Source organism: Loxodonta africana, chromosome 6 (genome assembly GCF_030014295.1).
Source record: "Loxodonta africana isolate mLoxAfr1 chromosome 6, mLoxAfr1.hap2, whole genome shotgun sequence".
In the NCBI taxonomy this organism is placed as follows: domain Eukaryota; kingdom Metazoa; phylum Chordata; class Mammalia; order Proboscidea; family Elephantidae; genus Loxodonta; species Loxodonta africana.
Window position 1 is genome coordinate 72,642,329 of NC_087347.1, and position 14,374 is coordinate 72,656,702.

The 14,374-nt window shown below is 35.2% G+C and overlaps 1 protein-coding gene across 1 annotated transcript in view; it reads left to right on the forward strand.

Moving 5' to 3' along the window:
• Nucleotides 1–14,374, forward strand: part of OLA1 (Obg like ATPase 1) — a 188,584-nt gene that overhangs the window by 119,369 nt on the left and 54,841 nt on the right. Inside the window, exons 6-7 of the mRNA XM_003406217.3 lie at nt 11,896–11,976; nt 12,277–12,374. Of these exons, the coding sequence (XP_003406265.1) occupies nt 11,896–11,976; nt 12,277–12,374 (179 nt within the window). The remainder of the gene's footprint in view (nt 1–11,895; nt 11,977–12,276; nt 12,375–14,374) is intronic.

A 14,374-nucleotide genomic window follows, 5' to 3' on the forward strand; every position in this document is an offset into this window, starting at 1 on the left:
AATACCGCACCCCTCCCCCTTCAACTACCATATTTTCTCTTTCTACTTTCATAAAAACTACCATATTTTCTCTTTCTACTTTCATAAAAACTACCATATTTTCTCTTTCCTCTTAAAAGAATTATTATATTTATTGTCTCCATTTTTTTCCACCTCCTTAATAACTCAGTCTGTTCTAGTCTTGTATGGTTTGTATGTGCATCACACCCAAAAAGCTTCACCAACATATCAGTGACTCTTACATTGTAAATTCCAGAGGACGTTTTCAGACATCTCGATTTGTCAGCAATGTTGAACTCTGTTGAATCATCGCTTGAAATGCTCTTCCCTTGGACTCTGTGACTAAACTCCCCTGGTTTACTTGCCACTCCTCTATCAACTCCTTAGTCTCTTTTGCAGACTCGTCCTCTTGTACTATTAAATATTGGCAATACTTAAAGTTGAGTCTTGGGCCCTCTTCTGTTCTCACTCTAAAGTCTCTCCCTATGTAATCTCATCCATGTCCACAGTTATAATTCCTATCTAAATATAAATGACTCCCAGATTTGTAAGTCTAGCTTGATCTGTCTTCTGTGCTCCAGACCAGTATGTTTAATTTCTGACTTGACATCTCTTGGGTTTCTCAAAAACATGAAAGTTAACACATCTAAAACCAAACTCAGAGTATTCCCCCCGCAAACCTGGTTCTCTTTTAGTGTTCATAGCTCAGTGAAATGTACCACTTTCTGTTCAAGTATGAGGCAAGGAAACTTTGACCCGCTTTCATTTCTCATGTCTAGTCCATCACTGAGTTTTGTCAATATCTGCATATAAGTGTACAGTCACCCCTTATATCTGCAGGGGATTGGTCCCAGGAGCCCCCACAGATATCAAAATCTTTAGATGCTCAAGTCCCTTATATAAAATGACAGTACTATTTTTATACGCACATCCTCCTGTATGCTTTAAATCATCTCTAGATTACTCATAATACCTAATACTATGTAAATAGTTGTTATACTGTGTTATTTAGGGAATAATGACAAGAAATAAAAGTCTGTACATATTCAGTACAGATAAAACTATCATAGGCCTAACTACGTAGTATACATCAGACATGAGGTGAACAATGCTCAAACAACGAGTGCTGGAGAGAGGCTGAGGATCTATGAGATTGTGAGAGGATTCAGGGTATGCCTACATGTCACTTTTTGTTTTTTCTTTTTCCCCAGAATGTTTTGATCTGTGATTGGTTGAATCCATGGAATCAGAACCTGCAGATTCGGAGGGCTGACAGTATAATAGCATACCTTTTTTTTTTTTTGCTGTAGAGAAAATCTCAAATCCCCACTTTTTACTTCTTTGCCACTTATGTTATGACACCAGCTGCACATGCAGCACTTCTTCCTCTGAGCATAACTCCTTGGAGCCAGGTCAGATCTCACAAGTTAGTGGACACAGCCCTCCAACTCGCCAGATCAGTCCAAGACCTCAGCCACAAGCTGGCGAGTCCACATGATACCCTCACTTCTGACCTGCGGGCTACAAATTTGGATGCCAACTGTAAGCTCAAGGGTCCCCAGCCTCTTCACTCCTGACACTACTCCCTTGGGTTCAGTAATTCACTAGAATGACTCACAGAATGTAAATATAAGTATACAGGAAAATTGAGTTGAAAATGATGGAGAAGTAACTCATTGCCATCGAGTCGATTCCGACTCATAGCGACCCTACAGGACAGAGTAAAACTGCCCCACAGGGTTTCCAAGGAGCACCTGGTAGATTTGAACTACCGACCTTTTGGTTAGCAGCCGTAGCACTTAACCACTATGAATAGATGGTGCAAACCCTAACACACACACAAAAGTTGACATAGTATACTACCATCAAAGTTGATTTTAAAGAAGTTGAAAAGGGGTGATATTTTGTAATGTTAAAATGTCAGTCTCTTGGGAGGATAGAATAGTTTTGTCTAATAGTATGTGTCTAATAAAACAATCTCAAAATATATAAATCAAAAACAGAACTAAAAGGAAAGAAAACAAGTTTACAATCATGGTAGAAGATCTTAGCTCAATTTTAGTAAAAATATAGAAGATTTAAACAACTCAGTTAAAGAACTTGACCTTATTGACATAAAGATAGAACGCTGCACCCAACAACTACAGAACATACGTTCTTTTCAAGCTCAAATGGAATGTTTACAAAAATTGACCAATACGGTTTACCATAAAGCAAATGAACAAATTTCAAATGATTAATGTTGTAAAGAATATGCTGTCTGACCACTGTGGAATTAAAATTCAGAATCAGCAATGAAAAGATTACTAGAAAATTTCTAAATGTTTGGATATTAAGTGGTATACTTCTAAAAGATCTCGTGTTTCAAAGAAGAAATGATAAAAAATATTTTTAATCCAATGGTTATGAAAATACAAGATATCAAAATTTGTTGTTGTCTTTTCTGATGTATACACTTAAGTTCTGTAAATGTATGACCTTAAATGTATAAATCTGAAAATAAGAAAAGGTAAAATCAAAGATCTCATAGTATCCATCTGAAGAAGTTAAAAAGAAGAAAAGTAATAAGAACCCAGAGTAAGTAAATACAAGAAAATAATAAAGATAAGAGGAGAAATTCACAAAGAAGAAATGTTATAAAAGGGCCAAAAAGGCCAGAATTTGATTCTTGGAAAAAGCAATAAAAATTGATAAATTCTTAGCAAGGCTGGTGAAGAAAAAAAGAGAGAAGCATAAAACCTACATCAGGAATGAAAAAAGGAGTATTACTACAGACCCTACAGACATTAATAGGTAAAAAGAGGTTCATGGATTTCCTGTGTGGGGCAAGTGGTTGACGCGCTCTGCTGCTAACTGACAGCTTGGAGGTTTCAGTTCACCTTGTGGTACCTCAGAAGAAAGGCCTGGCAATCTAATTCTGAAAAGTCAGCCTTGAAAACCCCAGGAGCACAGTTCTGTTCTAGCACACATGGGATCAGAGTCGACTCATTGGCAACTGGGTTTGTTTTTTCTTTAAAGAGGATATTATACACAATTTATGGCAATAGTTTTAAAAACTGTTTGAAATGGACACATTTCTGAAGACCATTTAACAAAAGTAATATAAAAAGAAATAAAAAATCTGAATTTAGTAGTGGGTGGTAGTCTTGGGGGTTCCTCTAGTCTCTACTGGTCTAGTAAATCTGACCATTTTTTAAGAATTTGAGTTTTGCTCTATACTTCTCTCCCAGTCTATCCGGGATCATCTGTTGTGTTCCTGGTCAGAATGGTTAGTAGTGGTAACTGGGCACCATGTAGTTTTACTGGTCTTGGAATAGATGAGGCCGTGGTTCATGTAGGCAGTTAGTCCTGTAGACTAGTTTCTTCTTTGAGTCTTTGGTTTCCTTCGTTCTCTTTTGCACCAGACAAGTTCTAGAGACCTGTAGTTGTATCTTAGGTGGCTGCTCGCAAGCTTGTAAGACCTTAGATGCTACTTACCAAACTAGGATGTAGAACATAAACTTTTTGGAGTATGTTGTGCCAGTTGACCTAGTTGTTCCATGAGACTGTGGTCCTAAGCCTTCAAACCCAGTAAACCAATCCCATGAGGTGTTTGGTTATGTCTGGGAGGTATCCGTGACTGGGCACCCTGTGTGCTTTATTATATATTTGAATGTATGTGCAGCACACACAAACGCGCATATGCATATGCCTACAGGTATACCTGTGCATATACATGTGTGTATAATGTAATGATTTTATAAAGCTGCAGAGATTAAGATAGTCAAGAATAGACAGCAAGGATAGACAAATTGACTAATGGAATAGAATACATATACAGTTTGATTTGTGGTAAAAATGGCGCTGCAGAACAACAGGGAAAGGAATGCTGTTTTCAAAAATTAGTGCTAGATCAATTTGATATCTTTATGGAAGAGAAAGTGAATCCTGATCCACCTCACACTGTACACAAAAATAAAGTTTATATAGAATAAAAAATGAAGTGAAGCTGTTACAGAATAAAACTTCTGTAAGATAACATAGGAGAATATCTTCATGACTTTGGAATGGACAAATAAATAGGATACAAAAAACAGTAATCATGAAGGAAAAGATTTTAAGATTGGACTGTAATAAAATTAGGACTTCTGTTAACTGAGAGCAAAGATAAGCCACAGAGTAAGAGAAGATATTTGCAATATCTGACAAAAAACTTGTGTTCAGAATATGTAAACTTCTATAAATAAATCAGAAAAAGACAACCAAGTAGAAAAATGGGCAAAAGACTTGAAGAGGCACTTTACAAAAGAAGAAATCCCTCATTAATTATTTAAGGAAATACAAATTCAAACTACAGTGAGATACCACACATCATAATGAATAAAATTAAAAATGACAATACCAAGTGTTGGGAAGAATGTGTAGCAAATGGAATTCTCATACAGTGCTAATAGGATGTAAACTAGTACATATACTTTTGAAGACTGATAGGCAGTATATACTGAGTTTTGGTATATGCATGACCTGTGACCGAGCAATGCCAGTCTTAACTGTACACTCAAGAAATGTATGTGTGAATTTACCAAAAGACATGGACAAGAATGTTTATTACAGCTTTGTTTGTAATAACCTTAAAGTATAAACAACCTAAACTTCTATCAACAGTATAATGGATAAATTGTGGGAAATTCCTAAAATGGAATATTATACAGCCAAAGATAAAACCATAAACACACATACACACTACTACTGCATGTAATAACATGGATGAAGTTCAAAATCAATGGTGAGCAAAAGAAGCCAGAAACAAAGTAGTATAGATTCTGTGATTCCATTTCTGTAAGTTTTATTAACTGGCAAAGCTATGAGTCGGAATCGACTCGACGGCACTGGGCACTACGTGGGATCATCTTTTGCCATAAGCTGGTATGTCTCCAGTTAGGGTTTTTATTTTCCTACTTTGTGTCTCCAGTTTGGATTTTTATTTTCCCACTTTGAATTTGGTTTTCTTAAAAAAAATCTTTCTTAGTTCATCAGCTCTCTTGACGTCTCATCCATTTTTTTTTTCTAACTGCTGTATGCTCCTGTTTGATAGATGCTGCTTTTTCATTTTACCAAGTATACCAAGTAATTCTTCTCTTTTCTAGATCGTTTTTTTAAGATGTTATCTTCCTTTATAACTCTCCTTATTTAGTAACTTTTTAATTAAAATCAGATTGATTTGTGGGCTTTTCTTTTCTCCCTTAGTCCTTCCTTGAACATGGTGAAATCCATTCACACTTAACTTTCAGGAATCAGGGACAATTGCCTTCTTTTCTTTAGTAATGGTCTCTTTCTCTGCCCAGATCTAAGCTTCAATAATAGATTGCCCTTTACAGTTGCCTCTTTATAGCAGGCAGGGGCCAGGAGCATTGCAGTTATTAAAATGTTCTCACTACCTGCTTCAGGGAATCACATGACTGAAAACTCACAACCCCAACATACGTTCTGCCCTGGTCATTGCTAGAGTTAACCTGTTGTCTTAAATCTTGGGACAACACAGAGCCTGCCGAACGTTGTTACAAGCTGTCTTAGTTCTCTCCCTTACTGCCTGATTCTTTTCAGGGAGCTTCAGTCACTGATGCACGTAGAAAGATAGTAATTAGAATATTACAGTGGGGGTCTATTCCATGAGAGAAAGCCTAGTTTTTCTTTGATTTTGAGTATTTAAAAGGGGTGTTCTGAGCTGGGGGAGTTGGATGAAGCTGTATTAGTGAACTTCTAGCTAGAGGCCTTGCCCATCATTCTCTTGGTCTAAGTGAATTGTTGGCTGTCTGTTAAAGCCACCCAGCAAGCATAGGTCACCTCATCTGGGTAAGTGTCAGCATCAGGCCTTAGGGTAGCTGATTCAGCTAGAGGGAAAAACATCAAGCTTGGAAGCTATAATTATAGAATACAAGTGAGTCACCTTGATAAATTGACAAATTTATCCATTTAGCCATCAAATTTTAGAATTACAGATGGTGGACAGAGAATAGATGAAGTCTCTTTGTTCTCCCACTCACTTCATGAATATACCTTTTCTTTTTCCTTATTATAAAAGTGATATTTATTTGTTAAAAAATTATACATGTATATATTTTTAAGCATAAAGGAAAAGTCTGGAATCTAAAGATTTTATTACTAACATTTTGGTGAGGTATCTATCCGGTTTCATTATTTTGAGTGTATCTATTTTATGTAATTTCAAAACCACAAATGGATTGTGCATTTTACTATAAATAATTATAGTTAATATCTGTCGAGTATTTACTGTGTGCCTGGAACTTTCCAGTTGTTGTACGTGTATTTTCTCATTTAATCATCACATGCCAAATTGGTATTATTATTATCCCCATTTTACAGAAACAAACTTAGGGAGGTTAAGTAACTTTCCCTAAGTTACACAACTAGAAATTGGCAGAGCTAGGACTTGAACTCAAATTTATTTGACACCAAAATCCATATTCAAAACCTTATTACATTGTTCTGAACCTACTTTTTTTTACTTAGCAATGCATTTTGGCCATTTTTCCATGCAAATGTGTGCCCAGATCTATCTTGTCTTGATGGATAGAAAGTGTCCTGTTGTACAAACGTCCCATAATACATTAGTAAATCCCTAGTTAGTGGCTTGTTAGGTTGTCTCTAATCTATACCTCTCTTCTTGTGCCAGTGTCACACTGTTCTAATTACTGTAGTTTTATGGTTTATTTTGTTATGTAGTAAGGCATGTACATATTTTTCTCTTTAAACTTTTTAAATTCTCAAACAGTTCATTCTTTTAGAATAACGATATATTCAATTATGTTCCCCAATGTCCCTGTTATGATTTTGACTGAAATTGTATTAGATGCATATTATAATGAGTAGAATTTGTAGTAGCACAGTATTTGATCAGGATAGATGAACTTTGAGTGCAGTCTGACTGAAGTAAGTTTTGGGTCAGTGTCTCTGGACCTCTGGTCTGGGAGTCCATGAACCCAGAACAGTTACCTAATTGGCTGTTGTTGAGGCATCTAAGTATTGACACAGAGTCATTCACTATAGAACTATAGTTCTTGGAATTTTGGGTCATGGATCCATTTGAAAAGCATGTTGAAAGATATGTGCCATCATCCCCAAAAGACTCAAATTTCAGGTGTGTTAGGGAACCCTGCTGTGGGAACCAAAGAATACCAAAATAGAAAACTCTACTAAGCAGTCTAGGAAACAAAATTTATACTGGATTATCATGTTATTGTATGCAAAGAAAAATATATTCGTGATACATGGGTTGATGATACGTTGTTATACTCATAACAAAAATAAGAATATTGATTTTTTCTGATGACCTTGGAATGATAATAAGGATTTAAGATTGTCTAGGCTCTGGGGTTTTTTTAGGCTAAACAAGTAGCTGTTAGAAAGGCAGTAAAGAAGACAAACAGGCCAGGGTGATCGGGCTAAGCATGAACTTTCAAGTCACTTAAACCTGCATTTGAATCTCAGCTCTGCCACTTATAGGCTAGTCACACAATCTCCCTGAGTCTGAATATATGATAACTTGCTATTAACAATGACAATAATAATGAAATACATAAAGAAAAGAGAACATTTCTAAAGTTAAGTGTGAGCCATCATTAAGAGTCAAAGCAGAAGACATGTATTCAAGGTAAGTTTGGATCAAGTTTATTTGCAGTTAAACAGCAGTTGTTCAGCAAAATCTAGTTCTTGTAGAATACTAAGACCAGACGCCTGAGTTGATATTTCACTAAGAAAGCCATTGTTGATGATAACCTTCAAAAATTTGAAAAAAAGCACTATTGAACAGTTATTCAAATTGGAGAAGATGTATATGTGCTTTCAGGAGATTTAAAGCACCCAAGAGAATTATTGCTGTTTTGTAATATCACTGGTATTTAACCTTACAACAATAACAATAACTAACAATGGCAACAACTCACATTTACTGAGAACTTACTGTGTGTCAAGAACTGTGCTAAACATTTTATATGCATTATCTCTTTGATCTTCACAACTTTCAGGAGGTAGATAACACCATCATCTGCATTTTATCAATGAATAAGCCACAGACCTGTTAAGTAGTAGACCTAGGATGTATTCCCACATTTAAATATTAAGCTCTTCTCCCTGGATTTAGTCAACTCATATCACTGCAGTTTAACCAAAAAGTTCAAATGACCAGGAATTTTTGCACGATCTCTGTCATACACAGAGATTTATTTTGAAAAGGAGGAATTCAACTTATCAGTTTAATACTACTCCTACATCTGTACTTTTATATAATGATAGTTAAGAAATATAAAATCCTGAAGTAAGTTATGATACATCAAGAATTATTTGGGTTTTTTTTTGTATTCTAATTTGTTAAAAGTGTATATGTATTATTTTTTTTTAATAATTTTTATTGTGCTTTAAGTGAAAGCTTACAAATCAAGTCAGTCTCTCACATGTAAACTTATATACACTTTACTACATACTCCCATTTACTCTCCCCCTAATGAAGCAGCCCGCGCCCTCCTTCCAGTCTCTCCTTTCGTGACCGTTTTGCCAGTTTCTAACCCTCTCTACCCTCCCATCTCCCCTCCAGACAGGAGATTCCAACACAGTCTCAAGTGTCCACCTGATACAAGTAGCTCACTCCTCATCAGCATCTCTCTCCAGCCCATTGTCCAGTCCATTCCATGTCTGATGAGTTGTCTTCGGGAATGGTTCCTATCTTGGGCCAACAGAAGGTTTGGGGACCATGACCGCCGGGATTCTTCTAGTCTTAGTCAGACCATTAAGTCTGGTCTTTTTATGACAATTTGGGGTCTGCATCCCACTGTTCACCTGCTCCCTCAGGGGTTCTCTGTTGTGCTCCCTGTCAGGGCAGTCATCGGTTGTGGCCAGGCACCATCTAGTTCTTCTGGTCTCAGGATGATGTAAGTCTCTAGTTCATGTGGCCCTTTCTGTCTCTTGGGCTCATAATTATCTTGTGACCTTGGTGTTCTTCATTCTCCTTTGCTCCAGGTGGGTTGAGACCAATTGATGCATCTTAGATGGCCGCTTGTTAGCATTTAAGACCCCAGATGCCACTCTTCAAAGTGGGATGCAGAATGTTTTCTTAATAGAATTTATTTTGCCAATTGACTTAGATGTCCCCTGAAGCCATAGTCCCCAAACCCCCGCCCTTGCTCCGCTGACCTTCAAAGCATTCAGTTTATCCAGAAAACTTCTTTGCTTTTGGTCCAGTCCAGTTGAGCTGACCTTCCCTGTATTGAGTATTGTCCTTCCCTTCACCTAAAGTAGTTCTTATCTACTGTCTTGTATTAGATTATTTTTTAGTTATCCAGATTCAGTGAACTGGAACCTTTTATTATTCTAACCATTAATATATGTGTTTACACATAGAAGCATAAGAAAAAGAAATGTGGTCAACCCATGAAGTATTATACACAAATAAGTTCAGATGTTTTCTTTTAACTGTTTAGAAGTTTATCAGAGTAAGGAATAAAGGAATAAACCATGATCTTTTAATTTTTTGGTAAAATTAAAATTAATATTTAAAAGAGCACATTACAGCTATACCGTATAGTGATCATTTATATAAAATCTTACCTGAGGGCAGTAAAACTGACATGTTTTATAAAACTAAGGTGTCTTTTCTTGGCCATGAAATCTTCTGTGGAATAACTAAGAGAGCTTTGAGTGAAAATACAGTATTTTAAGCTTTGAAATATTTTTACTTTTAATTGTTCAAAAACTTGGTTATAAAGACTTGAATGTGGCTTTAAGGAATATATTGCTTGAGAACTTTAATTATGAGCCAATTCTATTTAACTAAAATTTGAGTGCTCCTAATTTGTAATGTAACATATTGATATAAGAAAAAAAATGCAATGTCAAAGAGCTTCTATTATAGGATTCCTATGTCTGAAGTAATGGTGTAGTTAATTTAAAATGAAAGAAAAATATAAAAATTCCTTCACTAGTGATCAGTATTTTTTGAGTCCCTTTGGTTTTGTAAAAATATTTATAGTTACAGAAGTGTTTTATACTTTTTATAGGATTAAAATTTAATTCTCTTTCTTATTTTTGGTTTGGCTTTCTTTTGTCTTTTCTTTCTTTAATTGAAAAAACTAACGGAACCAAATGTAAGATGGTACCACTGTTTTCTCCTCCTTTTGTGTAATCTTGTTGCGTGTTTCCACATAAGCTGTTCTGGCCACTCATCATAGTAACCAGCTGGGCCATTTCACCTGCTGGAGCCATTAAAGAGGACTCTCTCCCCCTAGATTAATCCCCTCCGACATTAGTTTTTTGCACTGACAACTGGAGCAGGCATTCAGAATTTGCAGGTGGCCAGTGTGACGCACATAATTGCCTACAATTTTAGGCAATGAATAAAAATGGTCTACATTACTTGTCAAAGGTTGTATATGCAGTGCCAAGTGAGATCTATGGGAAGCCTTTTAGGGTTTAAAGAACAGTTAATAGCAAGGCTGCACAGGGCTTTTTTAATCATAATGCATTTGTAATATAGCACTTTGATCTTCTCCTTGTAGGAAATGGTGTTACATTAGCCACTTTTAAACATTTATGAGTGAAATTCAGTTATAGAAGAGTAAAAGTGATTATTCTTAAGCAGAATATGTTAGATTTCATTAAAAGTTTTCAGCTTGCCCCTTCCTTGTTAAGATCTGTGGGAAGTCCTTTTCCTAGAGGGTTCCAAATCAGGACCTAAGGATATAGGGCTTTTTCCTTATTTTTCCTTTTGGTAATGGCAAGATTTGGAAGGAAGGTATACTAAATATTGAGGTAGTTTATACAAGTGGATGTTCATAGAAGAATAACTGATTTATGGTAAAGGAAAATACATGGATGAAAATCTAAGAAATCACTAATTGTATACTGCAATAAATTTTGAGAAATGCATATTTAAAACATATCCATAAATTATCTTTAACAAAAAAACAGATGACTCTCAAATGCACTTCTTCTGGAAGAGCTAAATTTGACCTTTCAGACCCTAGAGCCTTTTATTAACACCTGCCTGTAAGGAGAACCTTGCCACAGGCAGCTTTTAGATTCAGAACCACAAAACTGATGAGGACAGGCTTGAAGGGTTCAGTTTGTGTCACTTGCTGTTTGCCGTTTCCATTTCACAGATGATTAATCTTTCTGTGAAGAAAGGCCAGAGAAACAAAGCGCATTGGGCTCTTCCTGCGGTTACTCCTTCTGAATGCACACTAGCTTGCTAACTAAAAGGCCTTTAGATTTCCAGCAGAGAGAGATGTTCTGAAAGTGAATGCAGCTGGTTGGAGGTCACCAGTGCAGGGCTCTTGCCATTGTGTAATGGAGGCTTTGGCAGGTTGAGGGGGGATTGGTAGAAGTGGGCAGGGAGAAGGTGTTGGCAAAAAATTAATTTAGAATAAAAAGGGTTTGGGCCAGTTGATTTAATATTTTGAAGTGTAGATCATCAATAATAGGCTCCATTTCATCTAGTTTGTTTTTGTTTTTAAGGAAAAAAATGTAATTCAGTCTCTTTCCACTATCTCTTTTCCCATTTTATAATAGCATGTTTATCTTAAATGTGTCATTGCTAACTGGATCACATTGAAATATTATTAACTCTTGTATTTAGTCTTTGGTGTGATTGAATTATCTTCAGATTTTTAAAAGCCTTACTGAATTTGCTAGTATCGTTATCTTATATGTTAAAATTTTAATGCCACAATAATGTTTCACTTATATTTGCTTTTTAATAAGATATTGAAAGTAGTAATCTGTGTGACTTAGTTCCCTTTTCATTACAAATATTGACTTTATTTTGAGGATTCGAGAACTTTTAATTTTAGTATTTAAATGCTTAGTGTTCGTCATCTTGTATTTATTTTTTTCTCAATTGTGTAGGACATAATGTGCAAAGTCAAATCCTGGGTTGTAGATCAAAAGAAACCTGTTCGCTTCTATCATGATTGGAATGACAAAGAGGTAAGTTATAAATATCGTGCCATGTATTATTGCCTTTGATTTCTTAGAGAACAAAATAGAGTTGTCATTATTTTACACTTATCATTCTATCTTGTTAAACTTTATTTCTGTCAATGATTGCTTATTCCCAGGTTTGATTTTTTTTTCCTTTTCTCCCTTACTCCTGATATTTAATAACAACTAACCTTCTTGAAAACAAGAATTTTGAAAATGCCTTCTTGCTTAAAAAAGTTTACTTTCAAATTATTCAACAGTTTACTCAACTTTTAAAAAGGATTCTGTCTCTATCTTTCACTTTAGATTGAAGTGTTGAATAAACACTTATTTCTGACTTCAAAACCAATGGTCTACTTAGTTAATCTCTCTGAAAAAGACTACATTAGAAAGAAAAACAAATGGTAAGTTTTTCTTCCCCAGATGTACCCAGACACATCATATGTATACACACACGTACACACACACATATGTAGTTAATGCTGTTTGATTTTAACATTTTTTTCCACATTATTAAAAAGTTTAAAATGGATAAGAAAACGAACGTTGCCTGGTGTTTACATTCAAAGATGAATCTCCTAATTGATTTACATTGAGAGAACTAAAAAAAAAGAAAAAAAAGCTTAATTACATTAGGTAATATGGCTTATTGAATCGTACATATTTACTTTTCAAATTTAGGTTTATTAGACGTTATCGTTTATTTCTTTTGCAAAATGAGGATAAGCCTAATTGGAGCTGTAAAACTTTTTAAGCTAGGAATTTCTAGCAGTGTTTATATTACATGTGATTTTTAAAGTATATGCTTGATTGTATCTGGATATAAATGTTAAAATCCAGATTGAATGCTTAAAAAAAAAAACCTGTGAAGAATAAAGACTAGGTATCTGTTTCAAGTCCATTAAAAATGTGCAAAGGAAATAACTATGCATTCATGTATTGATTGTCATTTTTGACATGTAACAAAAATGTACATGGTTTGCTTTCTTTCATTAGTAACTTCAAAAAAATCATATATCCCTGTATGTGTGGGCAGGTACACATTTGGCATAGTACTCACTTTAACTTGCATCACTGATCTCTCAATATTTTATACTATTTAGCCGTACGAACAAATCAAAACTATCCAAAGCAAAATATCTGAATTCTCCGAAAATATATTGTCGGTTTCTCCCTGTACTTCATTAAGTACTTAGATGCACATGGTTTCAATTTTCCATTAAAAATTCTCATTTCCATATGATATCAAAGAGTGAGAAGGCTTTAAACTGAAAAATAAACATTCATAGACTGGAAGCCAAAACAATAATTAATGTCAGATGGTTAACTCCAATAAATCATTAGAATAAATTCTGTGAAATTACTACATCTAAAACTGCCCTGTTGATATTACTATAAGACATTTTGTGTTCCTGATGAGAAGCTGAATTTAGCCTCTTTATTGCTAATGTTCTAGAAAGCATAAACTTAACATAAAAATTTAGTTCAGACTGGTCAGTATCCTCCAGCAGGTAATTAACTTTAAAACAGTCAGTTCTGTCATGTTTCAAATTCTTATAAATTTGATGATAAATATGTTAAAAATTGTTACCTTTCAGAAGGAATTTAAAATTTTATTATTTGACTTCAGCTAATAAATCTCATTGTAGTATGAATGGTGAGATTTCCTAAGGCTCCATGAAATAATACAGACATCAAAGTTTACATGAAAAGAGATGAGTCAGTTTCCTTGCCCAAAGGGGCTTCTCACACCTGTATTTGGATGATTACAGGTAGAACTCCCTGGCTCTAATTGTATAGTAAATACCATTTCCCAGGCCCTAATGGTAGACAAACTGCTTGGGAGACGCCAGTCTGTGATTTAGCTGTCGCCAGACACCCCATGTTTTTTGTGAGACCAGTTGAGATGATGATATGGTTATAGCCAATTGAAAGTAAACTCTTGCCTAAATAGCAAATTTTAATTTATAAAAGTGTAGAGGTATGATGTGATCCCATTTTATAAAACTAAGTTTTAATAGATTTTATGTATGGCTAATAATCTGGTTTGGGGTTGGTATATGTGTTTGTGTTTTGTTTTTTTTTTTTGGCTGGGCAGGGGGAGGTATCTAGATCTTGTGGAAGTTAGTGTAATTGTAACTGAAAGATCAAAGACTGGGTAACTGAGTGATGTTCCAGAAGAGAATTTACCACATAGCCATTTTCTGTACAGTTTCTGCCGCCTGCTGTTCCTATTTTCCCTCAAGCTAGCCATTGACTACCCCCCGTGCATCCCTGCTCATAAAAAATGATTGAGGAAGTATTTGTCATGTATTTATGAGTGGGAAACATTGCGTGATACGGAATGGCATCTACTGGAGCCAGAAAGATTGCCGTTTTCGTTTCAGTCAGCCACTCTGCTACA